Source organism: Epinephelus fuscoguttatus, linkage group LG19 (genome assembly GCF_011397635.1).
Source record: "Epinephelus fuscoguttatus linkage group LG19, E.fuscoguttatus.final_Chr_v1".
NCBI lineage: Eukaryota > Metazoa > Chordata > Actinopteri > Perciformes > Serranidae > Epinephelus > Epinephelus fuscoguttatus.
The window spans coordinates 37,378,115-37,400,729 of NC_064770.1; the positions used below are offsets into that span (position 1 = coordinate 37,378,115).

The following is a 22,615-nucleotide window of genomic DNA, read 5'->3' on the forward strand; positions in this document are numbered from 1 at the left end:
GGCTTCAATGCTTACCCCATCTACCCGAATCTCTATTTGTGTGTTCCTCCCACAGTTACCAAATAACTTTGTTTTAGTTTTGTTCAAGTTTAGTGATCATTTGTTTCTATCAAAACACATTTTTAACTCTCACATTTCTCTGCTGATATCTTTCAATAGTTGAGGCAAAGTCTCTCCAGAGCAGAAAATCTTTGCATCATCAGCAAACAATACCAGTTTCAAAACATCGGGCACTTTGCATATAGCATTAATACAAAGGTTAAACAATTTAGGGCCCAACACTGACCCCTGGGGGACACCACAAGTAAGAGAACTCTTCCAGCTTCACATGTTGTTGTCTTTTACTTAAATAACTTTTAACCCCACGAGGTACTACCCCTCTGAGGCCATATCGTTCTAGTTTATTGATCAATATGTCATGGCTGATTGTATCAAAAGCTTTTTTTAAGATCAATAAATACCCCAGCTGTGCTTTGAAACAAACAATTTGGACGTGGCTTTCTCCCTGTCATGTTCTCGTCTCCTGGTCAAACCTCCAGCTTTCTCTCTTTGGATGTTTTAAGTCTTTACATCTTTGAAATATTCCAAAATGTATTTTTGAATATCACAAATGAACTGAAGCTATGACACTAGCTGGCAGGGACTTCTTTCTTTTACAGTTAGTTCTCCTCCCATCAGATCCCAACACTGTATACACACAGTATTTTACTCAGTTTTTAGTCCCCTCAGTAAACTGTAAAATGCAAGTGCAAGAAGATATTCAGTGAACCCCACTGACACACTGTTCAACTCATTTCCTGCCCATTCACATATGCTATAAACCCAGTAGCCTTTTTGTTCCCGTGAGGCAATGCAGACCACAGACAGCCAATCATAGATCAAGTGTGACACCCTGTGGACAGAGAATGTAATTACAGTCTGCACAGTCAATGAGATGCAACAGGTGGTGTTAAAACTGATTTCTGCATCACACCACTCCAGCAATGTAAAGCCACAACTGTAGATAAATCCACTACTTTAACCCCACTCCCAAACTTGTGATCATATCTCTGATCCCATTTGCAACACTAAAATTAAGTTAAAATAATAACAATACTTAACATTACTATTTGTTCCCATGCCAGTACACAGTGCAGTCACAGTGATGGAAGAAGTAATGAGATCCTTTACGTATGTAAATACCAACACAGGCTAAACAAGGGTAACAAGATAAACCTGAATGACATCTGAAAGTTAACAAAAGACCCCAGGGGTGAGGGAAAAATAAACGACCTGTCTGTGTATCAATACGAATGACACACAAAGCCCAAGTATTGATTTTTAAGAATTATATAAATTATAGATATCACAAAACCAAAGGAAACTTCTGTCAGCCTACTAGAATAATAAAATCAGTATCGTTTTCTGTCCACTAGAAACAATTTGCTGCAGTAAAAATCACTAAAGTGAGATAGACAGACTGGAAAGACATAATTTGCAGTTGAAAAAAGGTAATAACTCGCAATATATTGTAACATTTGTTATTAAAATACTCAGTGTATCGCAACACATTTAAAAATCGTGATAACACTGGATCTTAAGTATCGTGATAATATTGTATCGTTGATTCCCACTCCTACCAGATACACACTGATTTTTTGGGGGGAAGGGTCACAGGCCAAAAGGGTCTGAAACCACAGGTTTAATATTTCACAATACATTTATCTCATGTTGTTTAAGGTAAACTCTTCATCTGCAAAGTAACTACCAGGCCAGCTGTAGGAAATATGGGCGGGGCGGGGGGGAGGTCAGCATTTTCAAAATTGGGCCCCTCATGCACACAAAAAAGGGGATTACTATACACATCACTATGACAAACCCTTTACTTCCTGCGAAAATAAAAAAGGAAAAGCAGAGGTAGCCACATGTGTCCTGGGCTGAAAATATGCCCTCCAAAGAATGACTGCAGAAAAATAAAATCAAACACTGCCTGAAAAATTACTGCAAGGTATTAAATCATAAAACAAATAATTGTTTTTTTCTTTATTTCTTTATTCAATCTTGAGGCTACTTTAATCAAATACTGGTCAAATTGTGTGCACAACAGAAATAGTGTAAAAAGTATAATGCTGTCAACTCTTGGTTTTCAAGTCAACCCCAATTTATGTAACTCCAACACTGCTCAGGGACGCCAGCATGCAGACATGTTTAAATACACCAGTTTGAAAAATGGCCATGTTCCTTTTTCCCTCGCTAAAAGTTAGCCTAACTTTGGAGCGTTATTTGGCCCCGTTTCCGACCAGACATCCTGACATGGTGGATGCCAATGGTCCTCTAGTTTAATATGATAACCACTGTAGCTTTCAAACTGAGCAGAAACAGCAGCTTTTCTTCCTAAAAATGAGCCTGCCTCTCTTCTCACCTTCAGCTTCGCCCGTCACACCTGCTGCTGCTTCACGTTTTGCTGTTTAATGCCTCTCTGCTCCTTTTATTTTCCTGCTCTCCCTGTACCTGGCTCCTCTCTGGAGCTCCTGGGCTTTGGTCCGCCATTTTGACTGAACAGCTATTTTGAATTCCGCGACGCGCTCACCTGATGGACTGAACCATTTCACGGTACCTGCGGGTGGGTGTCAGTATCAGATGGCACGTTGAAATGTTTTAATAATTAAAAAAAACATTTATTCATCATGTAAATGCATACTACACGTATTGTCAGTGATATAAGTCAGTAAGTTAATTGTTGTAACGGATCTAATTTAAGGGTGAAACATAGACCTTTTTATCGGCGCCCCCTTGGCCTTGGGCCGGGATCATCTGTGCCCTTTGACCCCCGTGACGGCGATATACAATAGATGTACAATTTGTAATGTAGTAAAGTAGGCTAGAGGTATAAAGTAGCGAATTTCAACTTTATATTAAGTCCCTAAAATTTATGGAGTCCAAACTTGCAAAAGACCTCTATTTAATGTTAATTCTTATTTATTAGGGTCTTTGTAATCCAGGGTAGCTATTCTTCTTCTTCCTTCTTCTTCCGAGGAAATCATACTTGCCATGGGTGAAAACTCACCAAACTTTGCACAAAGGTCCAGTCTCATGCCAGATATCCTCAGCTGTAAACTCAAGCCAATAGTCCTGATGGTGGCGCTACAGCAAGCGTCTAAAGTTCAAAACTTTGAAAATTCATAACAAATCAACCATACATGCTACAACTTCACAACTTTCATCAAACTGTAGCCCCAATACTGAAGAAACTTTTGTACATTTAAACCTATTAAAAATTATGAAGTTCATCACTCTGTTTTTTTCAAAAACTGTAAAACTTCTTAAACCTATCTCCTCCCACAGTTTTTGCTCAATTGACACCAAACTTGCCACAGAGCATCTTCAGACTGTCCTACACAAACTACGTTTCTAAGATTTTTTGATTTGTCAAAAATTGAGCCGACAGTGCATCAAAATGTTTGACTGTAAACAGTACTGTAAACATATACATGCAAATTCTTGCTAAATAAATCTTCAATGTTCATGAAAAAAAGACACAATTCTAGAGTCATGGTAGATGATGTGAGGCAAATTTCAGAATTTTATCTCAAAAACTGAATTTTTGACAGCATTTTGAATTTTGCTCTAATGTGAACAGTTGGAGTCAATGTAAAAATTGCAATTTTAAACATCAGTTTTTCACTTATGGAGCAAATCAATCATTGTTACAAACAAATTACCAACATCTCCATACTGACTAGATGCAATATGTGTATTTTCAGATTTTTGTCTTAATAACTGAATTTTTACCCGGACCCGGAAATACCCGGACCTGACCCATCGCTGCGCAGCAGCTATAATTTTATTTAATTTCAGTGTATTTTCTATTATTTTTGTTTGTTTGCTGTTTGATTATTTTTTCATGCCCTTATATCTTCTGTTTTTGTATTATTTATTTATTTTTTTGAACATGGTTTCATCTCTTCAATATGGTGTCTGTTCTTGTTGAATTTTGCTTAAGTGTAGTATTTGCCTTACTGGTTTGTACATTCATTTGTTTGCAATAAAGTATAATTAAGAAAAAGGTATAAAGTATCAGAAAATGAAAATACTCAAATAGAGTACCTCAAAAATTGTGCTCAAGTACAGTACTGGTAATATTTAAACACAGTTCATAAATAATCAGGAAAATGATAATACTAAATAAATTTTAAAAAAACAGACTTGATGGGAGAAACTTTGACCCATGCTAACGAACATTTTGGAGACAGGAAATTGGCAACACAGATGGTGAGGTAGAAGCCTGAGTGTAGAAATTGTTGAACATTTTTTTGATTTTGTCCATATGTGCATTTTTTGTATGGATCCTACGCACTGTTTTATAAATAAGACCCCTGGTCAGGTCCTAAGCTATGTGCACCCTCAGGAACTTAAACCTAGCAACCCTCTCTACCTCTTCCCGTCAATGTACAGTCCACTGTGGGTGGGTTTTTTTTTGATGTTTTTTTAAGTCTATTATCATTTCTTTTGTTTTCTTTGTATTTAGGAAGAGGTCATACTCCTGCACAGGGTCTGGACTTCTTCCTTGTAGGCTGTTTCATTATTGTTTGATATGAGTGCCACTGTAGTTGTGTCATCTGCAAATGTGTTAAGGCAGTTGGTGTTGTGGGAGGGGCTAAAGCAGGGAGAAACCCTGTAAGAAACAAATCACCTTTACTGCAGATGGTGTCTTTATTCAAAACTAAAAACCATGAGAGTACATGAGGGAAGCTGAGAAACAAAAGACTGACGGAAAGCTTTAAATTCAAATGATTCAAATGAAACACAGTGATGCGTCATCGTTTAACCCCCAAAGTATGACAGCCTCAGGCAGGCATTTTAACTAGTGCTCTATACTTAAATTAACCAGCACACTCCAAAGATCACAAACGCCCCCCTCAGCATCAGGAAGTTACTTTCCAGACTGTAAAGCAGCAAATGAAGCCAGAGTCCAGAGTGATTCATCACGGCTAACTCATGTGGACAAACTGCAGCTTTGTAATGCTGGCTGCTCTTTAGTGAATACAAAAGCCCACTTATCTGAAACTAAGGGTAAATGGCATTTGCTCAAAGTTACACATTAACACATGCTTTTATATTTTTTTATCAAACTAAATAAACCAAGACAATTAGCCTGATCCTAATACAGATAAATATTATATGTGTTGTATGTTATCTTGTCTAAAATCCTGCATCTCCTGAAGAGCTCATGTTTCTGCTGTTAGTAGTTTGAGGCAAATGGCACCTAGAGGCACTAACATCCGGTGCAGTCGGCAGAGGAAAATGTTGCCACTGTACATTGCTTCAAATCAGTACATAACACTTGCACATTTACTATATATCATATCAATATTTTTAATATGCGAGCTGATTTTGTCATAGGGAGGTGGAGGGGATGGTGGGTGGTGTGAGACATATAAGGCACTCGTTAATTTGAGTCATTGCTGTGTTTCCTGCAGCTTTTCATCACACAGGGGGATTTTTTAATGACCTGTTACTGTGTTTTCCAGCGGGGAGAGTGCCATGAAAAGTGACTGATTTTTAGTGAGGTAGTGCCATGAAAAACATTGCTGCTGTTCCAGTGGAGACCTTCAAGCAGAAACACGATATTTTCTTAAACATTGCCAAGTGTTTTTTATTTTTAATTTTTAATTTTTAATTTTTGCATTGTGGGCTTACACACTCTAAAAATTATTCATGGGGTTAGAGGATAATATAAATAAAATTAAAAATAATAATAATAATGATGAATTAGTTTTATCAGCATAAAAAATAATGTTTGTTACATATAAGTCTTTTAGTCACCTGAAATCTAAGAAGTTGGTCAAAATTATAATTTTTGACATTTCTGAGTAAAGTTATAAAAAGTTATAATAAGTTGGTCAAAATCAAAACATTTTTGACATTTTTGAGTAGGATGAAACTGAAATAAATAGGTTGCAATACCTTCAATTGTTTTAATCTTTTGAATTCTTAATGTAATTTGACCATTAAATTTCAACGCAACTTTTGGATAAATATTAAGTTGATTCAACTTAATTAAGCAAATCACATTGGTTGTGCTAAACTACTTGAGTTTGTCAGATTATAAAAGACTCATGGGATTGACTCAACAATGCCAGAGTTTGAACTACTTAAAAAATGCGTGCAAGTTGTTAACTTAATTTTTTAAGTTGAACCAATGGATTATTTTTTAACACAAAAAATGATTCATGGGGTCAGTGGATAATGCTTAAAATAAAGACATTTTCTAGTATTGTTGTGATGGTTTTCTTACCAGGACACCGAATAAGTATTTATTAAAGTGTCCAGGTTGAAAGTCAGCTTTACCTGAAATAAAAGTATTGAACAGGAAATGTATTTTAATGCCTTCCAGTATTTTGTGCGCCTCAGACCATCTTATTACAGGACACTCCCAAAATACATGCCAGTGATTTGCATCCTGTCTCCCGCACAATCTCCAGCCGTTGGGAGCATCTCCTGTTGCGTGTGCTTTCTGCTTTGAGGTCATGAAAAATCAAATGAAAAATCTTCCAACCAAATCCTCCCCATGTGCATGAGTTAGTGCACTTCAACTGAGAGCTGCAATAACCAAACTATTACTCCCTTGAAATCTCAAAATTACCCTCGCAACCAAGCGGCTCTTGTGCCTAAACATAACCATATGTTAAATACAGCGTTGTTGAGAATGTAAAGTTTCACTGTCTCTGTATGTAACGCATCAGTGGTTTGCAGAAACGTAAAATGCCAACGGTATTTCTGGTGAATGAGTTGAATATACCTGCCCGCTTATAATTTGAACTGAGCAGTTGAAAATGAACTTTTAACCCTAATGTGCTTAACCAAACATATTTTTATTGGTCAGACCTGTTTTCTTGTGAAATAAAAAGGACACAGAGGAATGACGTCTACCTGCAGGTTGTCGGTCCTCTCGCCCCTCAAAACAAATCCATCACACGTGCACATAAACCAACTCAGAACTCACCAGAGTCTAGAAATACTTTTCACTTTATTTCAAAATTGATCACCATACAACATACATACATACAAATAATGTGGAATTTCAGTTGCTTATTTACAAGCTGTGTCATGGCAACAACATTCTCAATATTGGTCCCTTCTGTCCACCATACCAGCCTTTGTTTCATCATCACAATGAACGCAGGTATCATGTGACTCCTCATTAACTGGCTGTGTGTCACTGCTTGACATTAAAATAATCTCTGGTGAAGTGTGTGTGTAGCCTGTTTTACAAAGTGTAGTGTTCTCGAGATATAGATAATGTACATTCATATCTATTAGACGGATTTAAATGTAGTAAAAATAGATTTGTTATGTCATTCAGTAGTTCTGATTGCACAAGATCTGACATTAACTGTCTTTAACGATGAGGCATTTTTGCAAGATAGAAGGCATAGCCCCTCACTCCTCTAGAGGCGATGCAGGAAGTACCTAGAAAGGCTCCAGTGATTAAAATCCATCTTCTGAGGTTTCCACCATTTGCAGTTAGTCCCTCTTGGATCTTATTCTGCAGTAAAGGATCATGGACACCACCATGGCACATATCTGAGGACAATATATATTAAATAAATATATATTAGTAAAACAGGCAATTAAAAAGTAAGGTAGTGTACAAAAAAGAAAGGATGATATATTATTCAAGACATGTTTTTAATAGCTAGGGTTTAATTCTAATTCAGTCGGGACCACTTTAGTCAAAGAAAAGTTTATTTCCATTTGCAGGATTATATTTGGCATTATGGCTGTCTCCTAGGCTTACATGAGGCCCGTTTCCACTGAAGAAGTTCCTGGTACTATTTGGGGGGCAGGAACTACTATAGGAACGTCCTCTCGCTCGGCCCTCTCAACCACCGTGTCTCCACTGAGAGAGCGGAGTAGGAGGAAGGTTCCTGTAAAGTTACCGGGCTCTGGATGTGACGTAATCGTTGTGCGACCATTTTGACCGGGCCGACGTAGGGGCGTAGGGACGATGTTAGCTGTTAGCCGATAGCGGTGTCTGTAATAACTCACTAAACTCACAAAGTGGCCTGTGAAAAAAATATTTTTTCCAGCAGATGTCTTAGTTACAACATGATTGAGCTAACTGGAGTAGTTTCATGTCGTATCGGACAACGGGAGGCTTTTAACAGATGACGTCCTGATGTTAGCTTTGCTGCTGCTGTTAGCTGTTCCTGTCAGCTGATGCTTTCTAGACATCGTGATTTCCCAAAACTGAATAAATACCACACATAGCAACACAACACTGCTTTGCTAGCTCAATCATGTTGTAACTAAGATATCCGCTGGAAAATATGTTTTTCACGGGCCGGTTATTGAGTTTGTTTATATGGCGGTGGAAGCTACGAACGAGCTAACCCTGGTCTGCTGAGTTTTAAAAATGACGGCTATTTTGTTGCTTTCTGTTGACGTCACATTCCGCCTTGCGTATATCCAATCAGCATCAAGTAAACCCCAAGCCCCAGCCAGGAGTCTCTCGGGGCCGTTCTGAGTACCTACTCCGAGGCAGGGACTTGTTTAGCCCCTGTAAAAGTTCCGGAACTCTGTCCTTCGGGGGTGATTCCTGCGGTGCCGGCCCCGTAAAATTACCCCAAAGTTCCTGTGGTGGAAATGGCCCTATGGAGAGCCTAAGGCAGAGAGAGCACACCTCTCTGCCCTTTATCATGCCTACATGGAAAGCCTAAGGGGCTGTACACATGCTGAGTTTTTTGCGCCCTCAAATTTGTTGTTTTCAATGTTGACGTGTGGCAGGCACGCTCAAATGCCAGAGTGATGCTGTCGTGGTGCACACCCGTTCCCGAGCACCCATTTTTTAGAGTGCGACGGCTACACCCTGAGATAAACCGAGTTTAACTTTGGAACTAAGCAGTGCACACCTCATGTCATGTGATGAGGACCAACCCATCACAGCCGACAGATATCTTTCCCTTCTTCTGTAAACATTAGAATGTGGTAAATATGACGAAGAAGTTGAGCATCTTAGTGCAGGGCTACCCAGAGCTTGTCATCTGTCCCACAGACGATAGGCCTACACACTTATAAACAAGGTCTGGAAAAAGATCAGCTCTGCACTCAGGATTTCAGGTAAATGGGCTTTGATATAGAGCTTGTTAAGGTTGCTTAGCAATCTCAGACGCAACTTGCTGCCGCACTCTTGAAAGCTGGCATGAAAAAGGCACAAATGTAGCACCCAGCACCCGACGTTGTCCAGGCAGTTAAAGACACGGCATGTGTATGGCCCCTGAGGCAGAGAGAGCAAACCTCTCTGCCCTTCCATGCGCCTACATGGAAGCCTAAGGCAGGGAGAGCAGCAGCAAAGACCCCCAGGGAACAGCACAGAGCAGCATCAATGACAAAATGACATTGATAAGTCAAACACAACATGAAAAGGAGGAGATGGGGTGGAGGCAGGTTGCAAAGCAGCTTGCAGAGGAAGCAGCAATAGTAGGCAGGCCAGAGCAGTTTAAATAGGGCTGTCTAAAATCACAAATTGGAGCAGAATGACGCTGTCGTTGTTTGGCTCTGTGTAAAAAAAGAGCTAATATTAGTCATGCAAATGTCAAGTCATCAAACTTGCCACTCGAGTCTGACTCTAGTCAAGTCATGTGAGTCAAGTCCCTCACCTCTGGTCAGCTGCTGTTGTTGAAATAGGCTTCATTTAAAGTAATTTATCTGCTCTCTGATGCATTACAGCCTATTATACAACAGTTAGTTCCGGCCCTGCAATCTGATTGGTCGAGAGACAGTAAAACCGTGACGATATTGGAGTACAACATCACGGTTATTTCACTGTGTATGTATCACTCCGCCTCACAGCTGATTGCAATCAACAATCAAATCAAAACTGACGGTTAGTGTCAGTTAGGTCAGCAGTTGCGTTGTAGGCTAATTAATTCATCCACTGTCAAACAGCCAAAAATATGGATTTATTTCCTAAAATAAGTTTTGAATTGAACTATGAGTGGTCATCAGAGGAAGATGAGGGAGAGGAGAAGGTGAATCCATCTGAGCACACATCCAGGTTTGTCAGTGTTTCATCAGCGGAGCTCAAGGACTTGGAGAAAAGCAACATACTGTCAGATCAGAAGGCAGAGTCGGCTGTGCCTGTGAAGCCACAGTCCACCATGCAGTCACCAGAGACTTATTTCACCGGCTGCACAATGAATGGAAACGTGCTGATAAATGTGTATAAAGAGTAAGTGCCTGGCGCACCATGTCTGCGTTACATAGCAACGGTGACAGCGGAGTCCTGAGGGAACTATTTTTGTTGGCGGAAGACAAATAAAATGCTTAAATTATCTATTTTGTCCTCATTTTTCAACATTTCTTAATCAGCCTCGCTTATTTAACTGTTGAACTGTTGTATAAAAGCAATATCACACTCGAGCTTGTGATGTTATACTCGTATATCGTCACGGCTGTGATTGTCTTTGACCGAATCACAGCCGTGACAATATACGAGTATAACATCACTCCCTCTCGTGTGATATTGCTTAAATCTAAAGCCGGCCCAGCAAATGAAAAAAACAAGAGATAAGGACATACCTCCAGGACTGCAATTCCCAGGGCCACCGCCACAATCCCCACAGTGTTGCTATCAATCAGCTGCTTGATCTTTGGGAAGCACCCAGTGATCGTCTGAGGAAAATAAAGAGTGGAGGTGAAAAGTTATTGATTCAAAATGGTTCTGGATCATGCACATGGATGTACTTCTTTAAAGTCCATACCGTGGCGCTCTCAACCACCGTTTGATTACATGGGTCATCAGTGCCTAGACAGCACTGTGGTGGGTACTTCTGGCTGTGTTCCAGATAATATGGAGAGTTGACGAAGTCTGAAGAGTTGTAGAATCCACAGCATTTTAACTAATGTGGACACAAAGAGAGTCGATGTTACACGACACACCAGTGAAACAGAACTATCACAGTCTGTTCAGCAGAATTACCGTGCTCATTGTGGTATTCCACAGTCCTGTGATGTCAGGATTTTTCCCATAGTCCTTCCTGATGTTCTGAACTGCCGCCGTGCCAAACTTGGTGATCAGCTCATCTGCCTGAAATGAACGAATACAGTCGCTTTTGCATCTGAGTCACAGAAGGCAGCGCCTGTCTTGATAATCCAGGCTACCAATATCGTCTATGTGGAAAAGCTCCTTTCCTTACCAAGGGTCTGAACACCAAGATCACCACTGCTCCTGCAACCTCAGCTATGAAGACCACCAGGATTATGATGAAAAACTAGAAAAAGATCAGAATGTTAAACCTTTTGCTGGAATGGAATTTTCATCATTTCAAATAGGGAAAACTTGTTTAAAGAGGCTCTGTGAAATTCAGAGCATATGGGTTGTCTCTCAACATGAAGGTGGGTGAGCTGGCAGCTAGCAGCTAACGTGCTAACTTCATAATCGGTGCTAAACAACAGCAACGGTGCTGACAGAACTAACAGTGTTAACCAGGGGGGAACTAGAGGACTGGTGCTACGTTTCCCACAACAACACCATCCCGATATCAGCGGTGCAAAGTGGACAGCAAGAGACAACAACCTACCAGCAGCAGCATACACGTGCTCTCTTTGATGGCTCCACAGCAGCCCAGAAAGCCGATGATGAGCAGGAGGGCTCCTATTGCGATCAGCAGGTAGCCCACATTGAGCACCTGGCTGAGCTCTGGTGGTGCGTTTTCAATTTTCCCGATGAAGCTGAGGATGGAGCTGCTGTCCACCTTCACCCAGATCCCAACACCCAGGATGGCAGCACCCGCCAGCTGAGGGAGAGAAGAAGAGACAAGGAGAGAGGAGAGGAGGAGGAAGTCCTAAAGATTAAAGGGGAATTCCACCAATTTCACACGTACAGGTACATTTATTTGTCATGGGGAGTTCTACTCAGCCTGTGAATACAGATGTTTGGATGTTTACCAAGCATGGAGGGTTTAATGATTGATGAGTTGCATTGTGGGATTTGTAGGATCTAGTATTTCGAAGCTTGGCCATAGACAATACATATGACTTTGCATATAGTCTATGAGCTTGAAGCATATTAGGCAATAAAAATCAGGCCTCTGCTCGTTCAACTTTGACCACTCTTGTCTTTTAATCAGGGCTGTCAAGTGATTAAACAAATTGATCTAATTAGATACATGCTCTGTGATTATTAATTTAAATTAATTGCAATTTTTGCTGTTAAAGTATTTAAGAAATGTCAGGCCAAGTTCTTGGTACGAAAATTCCTTCCTGCAGAACCTGCAGAGAACACTGCTCCTATCAACAGTTCCATCTGGGTATTTGTAAATGTAAATGTTCCATTTACGGGGCGGAGCAGCTTCGCCTCATCTGCCTCCATCATGTGACAAAGCTACTGTGGCCTTCAATGACAAACCAGGTCAAAGGGCACCACGGAGCGCGATTAATCAGCATTCATTTTTTCTATGCGTTATTTTGACAGCCCTACTTTTAATCAGTCTCTCGCAAGTCCAATAACTTCATGGAAGTGCAATATTAAATTGCTTTTAAGTCAAGTCTACACCCCAGGTGAAGACATTTTTTTTTTTCACGCACTGGTCAATTTTGACATTCTGGGTTATTTCACTTCCATAACACTTCTCTAAACCTTGTCTCATTCCAAAGTCATTGAATAGTGGCGCTTGGCCAGTAACTTCGTGTCACACTATGACTGAAAAACACCTTCCTTTCCTTGGCATGAGATGTGGCCAGTTCTGATACTAGTACTGGTAATACTACTAATTCCATGGTAACAAATTGATATATGTTGATATACTAACATGTTACAAGCATTATAACAGTACATAGTATGTCATTTTTATGTTTCTCTTCCTGTTCTATACCATAAAGTGACATCTCAACTCTTTGGTAGAGGCCTATATTTAAAACAGTGTGGGATTTGTAAAAAAAAACAAAAGCAAACAAACAAAAAAAACATTATTTTTGTTGTTATTGCCCAAAGGAAATAAGCAAAGAATATGCAAAGAAAAATTTTATCCATTACTTTTTTTTTTAGTGCGGACATTAAAGGATTAAATAATGTTTCTCCACTGACTGCCAAGTAAAATGTCAGTTACAGCTGAACAGCTGAATGTTTTGTACATTTTTATACTTAAAATCAAATGTGGTCTTGTAATCTTTGGAGAACGAGATAGTAGTGTGCTCGAGGACCGTCTTCATCATATGATACTGAGGAAAAAGCTCAGGTGCTCTTGAAGAAAAGGATCAGCACATGGGAAGACAAAATGAACTTAAGGCACTCATGTGTGGAGCAGGAACAGATGCATTTGAATTAAGTTAAAAAGACTTTATTTCAAAACTCTACCCTCTCTGGGTTGGGGGAGAGTTACTGTCTCAAGCAAGGAGTTCAAGTATCTCGGGGTCTTGTTCACAAGGGTTAGGGTAGAATGGAGCATGAGATGCATCGGCGGTTTGGTGCAGCTTCTGCAGTGATGCAGGCGCTGTGCCAGTCTGTCGAGGTGAAGAGGGAGCTGAGCTGGAAGGCAAAGCTTTTGATTTACTGGTCCATCTACGTCCCAACCCTCACCTATGGTCATGAGCTCTGGGTAGTGACTGAAAGAATGAGATCACAGATACAAGCGGCTGAAATGAGGAGTAGAGCCGCTGCTCCTTCACGTTGAAAGGGGTCAGTTGAGGTGGTTCAAGCATTTGATCAGGATCCTCCTGGGCACCTCCCGCTGGAGGTATCCCGGGCACATCCCACTGGTAGGAGGCCCCGGGGCAGACCCAGAACACACTGGAGGGATTATATATCTCATCTGGCCTGGGAACACCTTGGGGTCCTCCAGGAGGAGCTGGAAAGCGTTGCCTGGGAGAGGGACGTCTGGGGTGCTTTGCTCGGCCTGCTGCCCCTGTGACCTGGCTCCGGATAAGCGGATGAAAATGGATGGAGAAACACTAAACCTTACTTTAGTTTTTTTTTTTTGTATGGATATAATTTAAGTAATCTTTCCTTCCTTAACATTTGTGGAGGTGTCACTTTCAACATGGCTTCTCATTGTAATCCATTGCTGTCACCCACCTGTGCTCACTTATTTATCAAGAATGGCTGACACCCCCTACCAAGCTTATAAAATGTTTGCTTGACTCCTGTCCACCCTGATGAAGACCTTAGAGTCGGAACCAGTCCGTGTTTTAATGTAAGCAGCCATGTTTTGAAATAAAGGCTTTTTAACTTAATTCAGATGAATCCGTTCCTGCTCCACGCATGAGTGCCTGCAGTCCATTTTTTCTTCCCTTGGTCTTGTAATTGTGTCACAAAGTTACCATTTCCCTCCATCGTTCACACTGTAACCTACTTGTGATGCACACAGAAGTAAAATGTAAAAGTGTTTTCTCTGTAAAACAGAATCATAGTTTGAAGTATTTCTTATGAAGCAGTAAAACTTACAAAGATGATGCCATTGAAGACAAACATCATGACTTTGAGGAATCCAAAGCATCCCATGTTTGCAGCAGAAAGTTCGACCTACAGAGGAAAAAAAGACAGTAGTCAACCAACTCTGCTCAGCATCTCTTTGTCAGCCTTCATGTTATTTTTACTCACATGAGTTTTGTACATGTAGATTTATATTTAAAGTTCTTAGAGTCCGGGCAGCTAAGCTGCCAGGACACTATTGTAATCCTAGTTCTTCTTCTTCCTCTTGAAAACTCACCAAACTTTGCACAAAGGTCCAGTCTCATGCCAGATATCCTCAGCTGTAAACTCAAGCCAATAGTCCTGATGGTGGCGCTACAGCAAGCGTCTAAAGTTCAAAACTTTGAAAATTCATAACAAATCAACCATACGTGCTACAACTTCACAACTTTCATCAAACTGTAGCCCCAATACTGAAGAAACTTTGGTACATTTAAACCTATTAAAAATTATGAAGTTCATCACTGTTTTTTTTTTCCAAAAACTGTAAAACTTCTTAAACCTATCTCCTCCCACAATTTTTGCTCAATTGACACCAAACTTGCTACAGAGCATCTTCAGACTGTCCTACACAAACTACGTTTCTCAGATTTTTGGTTTGAAATCTGCTTTTCCATGCACGGACGGCTGCTAAACCTGCATGTCTGGCTTACTCAGTTTGTGAAGCTACACTTGAATTGTCAGTAACTAATTAGCTCAGTGAGATAGAAACTGATTCTTAGTCTCAGAGGTTGTGAGTTCAAGCCTCAGCTGATGAAAAAGGCAGATTGTGTTGCTAATTCTTCTGCTTGTTGCTCAGAATTGCCTAAAAATGCCCGGACCTGACCCATCGCTGCGTAGCAGCTATAATTACCCTTGTTATCTTTAGATATGTTGATTCATTCGCACACACATCACAGTCACATGTGTGCGCAGCATTAGTCATCTTGATGATGTATTGTCCTAAGTGTCAAGATGTCATTGTGCACCGCCAATTAGGTGACAAATTAACAGTGGGTCTGTGTTGTTTCCTCTGTGAGGTAGAGGGGAAAACACCTGCCACCTTCCCACCTCCTCACCTTTTAACCTTCAACAGCTTAATAACTTATCTTTGTCAAACATTCAGAGTGCCCTGGGTCTTTGATTTCCACTTGAAGGACATTTATGGTGCACATATCACCTTACAGGAAACTCAGGTGAGGGCTTTGCTTGGTTTAGATTTAACGGGAATATAGAGTTGAGGATTGAGGAAATATTCCCCACTGTATTCACTGAAAAGCATTTGACTAAGCCTGTGTTATACAAAAGAGACAAGGAACCAAACTCAGTTACACCTGAGTGTGTACACTATAGACACGTCTCTCTATAACTTTCCCCCTTTTGAATTCAAATTTAGGACATTCTGTTTAAATACTGGAAAGTCATAAACTCATAGATATTATGACCAGAGTAATACAGACACAAATGCAGCATAATAAACAAACAAGGACTGCAAGGTGTGTATTTGCATAGAAAACTTTGTGGCGAGCCAGATGATCCACCACACCCAGTACTCGTTAGACTTCATGGTGCCTATGAAAAGGGCCAGTGGAGGTACATTACAACACAACAGCCAAGCTACCTTTGTATCGACTGACACATGCATACATGACACATGTCATGATGGAGAACCCTGAAGCAAAATCTTATCAAATGAGGGTCTGTGGCATCACATGTATTAATTTTGGTGTCCTTAAAGGCCCGGACACCAAACCAACTTCAGAGAACTTGCAGTGATGAAGGCCCCCGCTGCTGTGTAGCCGGACGTCACCGTGTCTCGGCCAAAGAGTTGCACATGAACACACCACAAAGACTACAGCCGACAGCCAACCAGCATGTATGTTCTGCTCCTGTGTAAGAGGAAGTTACTCCACATCAGCAGATGGCGGTAGCCTGTATTTGTCATTCAAAAAGGGACACCGGAACATAGTCTTGATGCTTGTTAGCCAGTTAGCACAGTTACCAGCACAATCCAGAGTTGAAAGAACAGAGCATGTTTACCGTGCAAGAATGAACAATAACACAAACCATCAAAAAACGTTTCTGCTAAAGAGCTCAGTGGATAAAAAAAAACAAAAAACGTAATGACCTTATGTAACAAGTTTGTTTCGGTCTCTTGAAGTTAGCTGTTTGTTTACTTTCCTCACTTCCATTTCTCTTCTTGTGCGCTGAGCTGAACTGCAAATCAGATTGATTACATTGGTGGGCTCCGCGGTCGATGCTGATAAAACACGTAGGAAAAAAAAAAAGCCAATGGGGGCTGCTGAAGGCCAATGGTGTGGGACACACTGCACTGACTAAGGCGACAGACACTAACTGACAGCCCAACACTGAGTCATGGCCAACCACTGGCTTGCCGTGTCAGGGCCTTGACACAAAAAGGTTGAAAATCTATAGACTACATAAAATAATGGGCGTAGCCACTGTGATGTCACCCATTGGTTTGTGGACTCCAGTTACAAAGTCTCAAGTTTGGCATTTTGGCCATCGCCACCTTGTTTTAGTGGAGACAGAAGTGACCATATTTGGACAAGAGTGGGAGCTGAGGAGAAGCAGGGGTGGGATCTGAGTACTGACTGTGGTGATGACTTGCCCAGTCTCAGAACCCATCTGCTTCCATCTGTCAACACGACAAAGCCTCTGGGGACAAGGGACAATATTTCGGGCTGATCTGGTGCAGCCACCATTTATCCCGGCCAAGACTTCCTCTTTCAAGCACAGGTCATTTCAGCTAATCTCTATAAACAGATGTCTGGATATGAGTGCCAATCAATTAAAAAACAAGCATAAAGCAAAATCATCTTCGCACAATAGCTGTCGGGTTTCAAGATTACATTTCAGGCAATGCATTTTGTCCTCCATGTGGACTGTTTACCGTCATTCAGACATAAAGGTCAGCACTTCTCAGACTACAATATAACAGAACATTTCTGACACCAAATTCTTGTCCCATAGTCAGATTCTGTGTTCATATGCAGATGGTGATTACAGCCAGCCCATCACTTAAAGCGGCCACACCTTTAATCGTGTGTAACTTTAAGCCTTAATAACATTTACACAGGTGCGTTATATAAAAATTCACCCCACAGTTGTCATTAACAGAGAAATTATAACCTGGGGGACCATAAACTGTAAAAATAATGGACATAGCTTCCGTGATGTCATCCACTGGCTTGTTAACTTCTGTTTTGAAGCCTTGAGTTTGTCATTTCATCCATCGCCATCTTAATTTTTCAGAGCCAGAAGTGACCATATTTGGGCGAGAGGCTGGCACTGTGGAGGAGTGTGGGGTGGGTCTAACCAGTCTGTTCTTTTTTCAGTCATCAAATACCGCCGCTTTGTCTGTGATTTCGGCATCATACACCGACGCCAAAAGCCACCTTTCATGGCAGACTGATGCTCACCAGGAGGCATCAGATTGTGACGCAGCTGGACATGATATTCCGCGGTGTTATGACATGCAACTAGACAGCACGTCACGGCAGTATGATACACGAACTGGCAGTGTCAGTTGATAACACGGGCAGATGGCACTTGTCACAGCAGTATGATTCACCGCTTGAGGGCGTCAGTTGGAAACACTGCCGGGGACGACGTAATATAAGGAGCTGGACAGTCCCTGTGGGCAGGAGGGAGGGGTGGTGGATGGATCCAACACACCCCGGACTTTCATCCAAGAGCCCACTGTTTGCTTCCTGTATAACTGTTAAGCCAAACTGTGATGTTTGTTTCTAACTATGTGCTTCTGCTGACATTGGTTGCAGCGTCCTGGAACATCATCAGCCCTAGTGCCAGATTTTGCGTTGAAACCATATATTTTATAGTATCTTCACGTGATGAAATACACATTTGACACACATTACCAATCATCTCTGCAAATCAGCACATGACAAAAATACCAAATAAAATAAGAAATTATTCATTAAATAGAGTTTTTAAATAGTTGATTTATAGTTTATATAGTTTCTGTAAAATGAACATATAACTTGTTTTAGATTTCTACTGATTATTTCACAAAAGAAAAAAAGAAACGTTGACGGAGATGGTTAAGCCCTCTTGAGGGCATGTAGCAGATAACAGCATTTATATTTTTACATGTATTCTTCTTTGAACACAGGCGTATTTCTGAGGTGGCAAGCTGAACCACTCGCAAGGGCCCCCACCCCAAGGGCCCCGGTGCAACCATACTGCCTGCACTGCTCATATTTAAGCCCCTGATGTCAACATAAAAGTCCACTTACAAAGCAGCAATACGTGACGACTTGGGATGTAAATATTTTGGTCTAAGTGAGGAGCCGAGGAGGGAACTGCCCATCGGTTTGACATCCCATTGTTCCGACCATATTAAACTCATTGTTCCGAAGTCCGTTCCGAAATCATCATGATGCCCTGTGGTTAAGGTCTGGTTAGGTTTAGGCACAAAAACCACTTGGTTAGGGTCAGGAAAAGATCATGGTGTGGGTTAAAATGAAAAAGAAAGTGACAAACATATAAGCCATGAGCCTGCTCCGCCTCAAGCCGGTCGTGGCGCACCATACGCCCGCCGCGAGCCGTTCAGCACCGCGGACAGTCGGACTAATGGGATGTCAAACCAATGGGCTGTCGGACCAATGACATGGACCCGCTGAGGACACTATCTGCAGACAGCCTGTCACTCAAAGCGTCCCGCCCATTATCATTTACAGACCCAGTGTGATCGTATTATCTTCACTTTTCCTCACGCCCTGTAGTTACATGTTTCTATTAGACATATTTTGATCGAGTACAGAGTACCACTTGTGTGTACTGTACAAATTTGCCTTGATGACACCGATATAAAGTTATGGTTAAGTTTTGCATAACTTCAGGCCTTAATAAAATGTAAATAAGTGAGTTATATAAAAATTCACCCCTGTACAGCTGTCATGAACAGGGAGATAAACTACAGAGACCGAAACCGCTTTTTGTATGCGTCTGTAAACATGTTAATTCCGGCTATAATAACATGGGGGTCTGTGAGGATTGTCTCACTCTTGGAACCAGCCTCAAGTGGCCATTAGTGGAACTGCAGTTTTTGGCACTTCAGTGTTGGCTTCATTTTTTCAGCACTGATGTTGCTGCCTGGCTCACACAGAAACATAACATTCATTTGTCTTCATCATCTTGACTCATCAAACACAGGCACACACACACATCACTCACACCCTATCTCCAAATCTCCTCCTCCCGCCCCCCTTTACAACCCCGACTGTTCTAGAGTCCTTTCAAGATTGTCACTTCCAAATGTGTGCGTGTGTGTGTGTGCCCCCCCCACATGGGATACAGTGCCCTTTGTCTGGCGTAACAAAACAAATTGTTTTCCCAAACAACAGTGACTGAGCAGAACCCTCTTGTGGCAACGGGCTGCTTTCTCAGAATCGGGATCTCCCTCGTGGCCTCACCTCACTATCATCTGATCCTTACCTGCTCTATTACAGGATTTACATTTACATCATTTACATACTACACCTTGTGTAAACATATCCTCGGACATACATACTCAAATAACCAAAAACAGGAAATGGCTTGTGCGTTCTTTCAGCCGGTCCCTGCTGTTGAATAAAGCTGCTCTTCATCAAGTTAATCATACATCCAGGGGCCAGGATGCACTCACATAATGAGCTGTTGCCTTGACTCCCCAAACTCCCACAATCACCTCTGAGCTTTCCCGACTTCCTCATGGTCAGCAGTTGCACTCTGACACCAAGGAGTCGGTCTGGTGATGTATTAACAAGCTGGAGTCACATCAAAATCTCAAAAGGTCCCAGTGAAAAAATAAGTAGTGCTCACTTTCAACGGGGAGAGGCTTTTGTTTGGAGGTACCTGGTCTGTATTCTTTGGGCTTAGATCAACAAAACCTCTGAGTTTGTCTCTGACTGACTGACTTCCATCAAAAACACGGCCAAATCTCAAAGGACGCCATTGAGTGGAATAAATGCAGGCAGGTCTCAGGAGACAAAGGATCATTGTTGGATGGATCCCTCCCTGTGTTGGTACGGCACTTGAAAAATATCCAAAAGACCTAAAACTCTCACAGAGAAGCTCCAACACAACTTGAAATCAAAGTCAAAGTTACCTTTCACAGCAGATATCCGAGGACGTCCTCTGAGGCTGGCTCTCTGTCAGGAGTCTCTACCTTCACTGTGGTGATGGAGGCTGTTGCTGTGGGAGCAGACTGACTGTGAGATAACAGGAGCACAGCAGTGTATTATTCTTCTGTCCTCTGAAAATCACCCACAATATACTCTCTGTCTCCACTTCCTGTGTGGCTCTGTCGCTCCGGTGGATATGAGAGAGCCTCTGAGTGACTTTTTCAGCTTTCTGCTTTTATTTTAAGGCTGTTGGCTGGTTAAGTACTGGAGAGGGAGAGGGAGAGGGAGAGGGAGGCAGGTGGGCGTGTCCAAAGCAGCCGAGTAATAACACACATCACCATGGAGTCAGGCTGGTCTCCTGTGAGGGAGGAAGGGGAAAAGAGATCACCTGTTTGTATTCACACCAGCCTTTTAACACACCTATGCACCTTTGAGGTGTTAATTCGAACACAGTTTGTACGTATGACAAACATTGTGTGCATTAATGACAGGAACCATTTGTAATCAGTAACTAAAGGCTGACCTAATCCTTTTCTGGAACAAAAAAGTTGTATATAAATAACTGATTATCTCTCCCTCCACACACTGAAACAGCTCTTATCAGAGTAAACAGTGACCTTAAAATCAACAGTGATTCAAAAAGAATTCCCATTGTAGTTTCATTTAACCTCTGTGCTGCCTTTGACTTGGCTGAGCGAGTTTTATATATTTCCATTAGTAGGTTGAAAAGTAGTAGCAGCTATAAAGTACACTTGTTGTTTCTGAAAACATCTGAGAAGAGAAATAGACAGCAGAGTAATAGTATCTTGATTCATATTTGATCAGCGCTGCCTAGTTTGACAGTTTGACCACAGTGCAGTGTCTAACGTACTGTTGTGTAGACTTAGTGTCAGTTTACTCAAATACAACAACAGTTATTTTCTATAAAAGTTGCCAACTATTGCTTTCATAGTTTGGCTTTCAATTAAATTTCTGACCTGCTGTCAGATATGTCAGAAATACCCCACCTGACTGGATTGTTGTCTAACTGTGTGTAGTTTGTGTCTGGATGTGGGGTGTGCAACCCAATCGCAAGAAAATATGTTGGCATTGTACAGTTCTGCAAAGCATGGATATGTTATATTTATATGTTATTAAGTTGAGGATACGTTGAAACTTTTTGATTCTGTGCATTTCAACAACGCAGTGGTTAGGTTAAGACACAAAAACGACTTGGCTATAGCTAGGAACAGATCATGTTTTGGCTTGAAAAACTATCCCAGCTTGAAATGCAGTGATGTCTTGGTAAAAGCAAAAAAACAACACTTTTTTTGCACTATCTTTGCTAAAACACAGCAATGTCTCTGCAAAAAAAAGGCCGCTTTTCATTGCACTACACCGGCGGAAACGCAGCAAAAAACAACCATTTTTGAAGGCAACCCCGGCTTGAAATGTGGTGATGTCTTGGTAAAAAAAACAACTGCTTTTTGTTGCACTATTCCATCAGGAACTGAGCAGTCTCAGTAAAAAAAACAATCTCTCTTGGTGGCACTATCCTGACTAAAAACGCAGTGATATCTTGGTAAATGTCTCAGCAAAAAAAAGGCTGCTTTTCATAGCACTACATTGGCAATGTCGAAAAAAATTCGCTTTTCATGGCATCCCAGCTCGAAACGCAGTGATATCTTGGTAAATAAAAAGCTTTTTGTGGCAGTATCCTGGCAGGAAACATAGCGATGCCTCAGGAAAAACAAATCTCAATTTTTCACGGCATCCCAGCTTGAAACGCAGTGATGTCTTGGTAAAAGAAAAAAACCTTTTTTTGCACTATCTTTACTAAAAACAGCAATGTCTCTGCAAAAAAGACTGCTTTCATGGCACTATACCGGTGGAAACGCAGCAAAAAACAAGTTATTAAAGGCAACCCGGCTTGAAATGTGACGATGTCTTGGTAAAACAAAAACTGCTTTTTGTTGCACTATTGTGTCAGGGAACGCAGGGATGTCTCAGTAAAAACCTCTTTTGGTGGCACTGTCCTGACTAAAAATGCAGTGAT

General features: G+C 41.2%; 1 protein-coding gene across 1 annotated transcript; it reads right to left on the minus strand.

Annotated features, from left to right (window-relative positions):
• Positions 1-6,990: 6,990 nt before the first annotated feature.
• Positions 6,991-20,837, minus strand: tspan35 (tetraspanin 35). The gene is made up of 8 exons (XM_049560797.1): positions 20,565-20,837; positions 14,426-14,503; positions 11,565-11,780; positions 11,181-11,255; positions 10,964-11,071; positions 10,746-10,883; positions 10,564-10,656; positions 6,991-7,566 (listed from the first exon to the last, which is right to left on the minus strand). The coding sequence occupies exons 2-8, from the start codon at positions 14,480-14,482 to the stop codon at positions 7,507-7,509; spliced, it is 747 nt and encodes a 248-aa protein (XP_049416754.1). The 5' UTR covers positions 14,483-14,503; positions 20,565-20,837; the 3' UTR covers positions 6,991-7,506.
• Between the last annotated feature and the right edge of the window lie 1,778 nt (positions 20,838-22,615).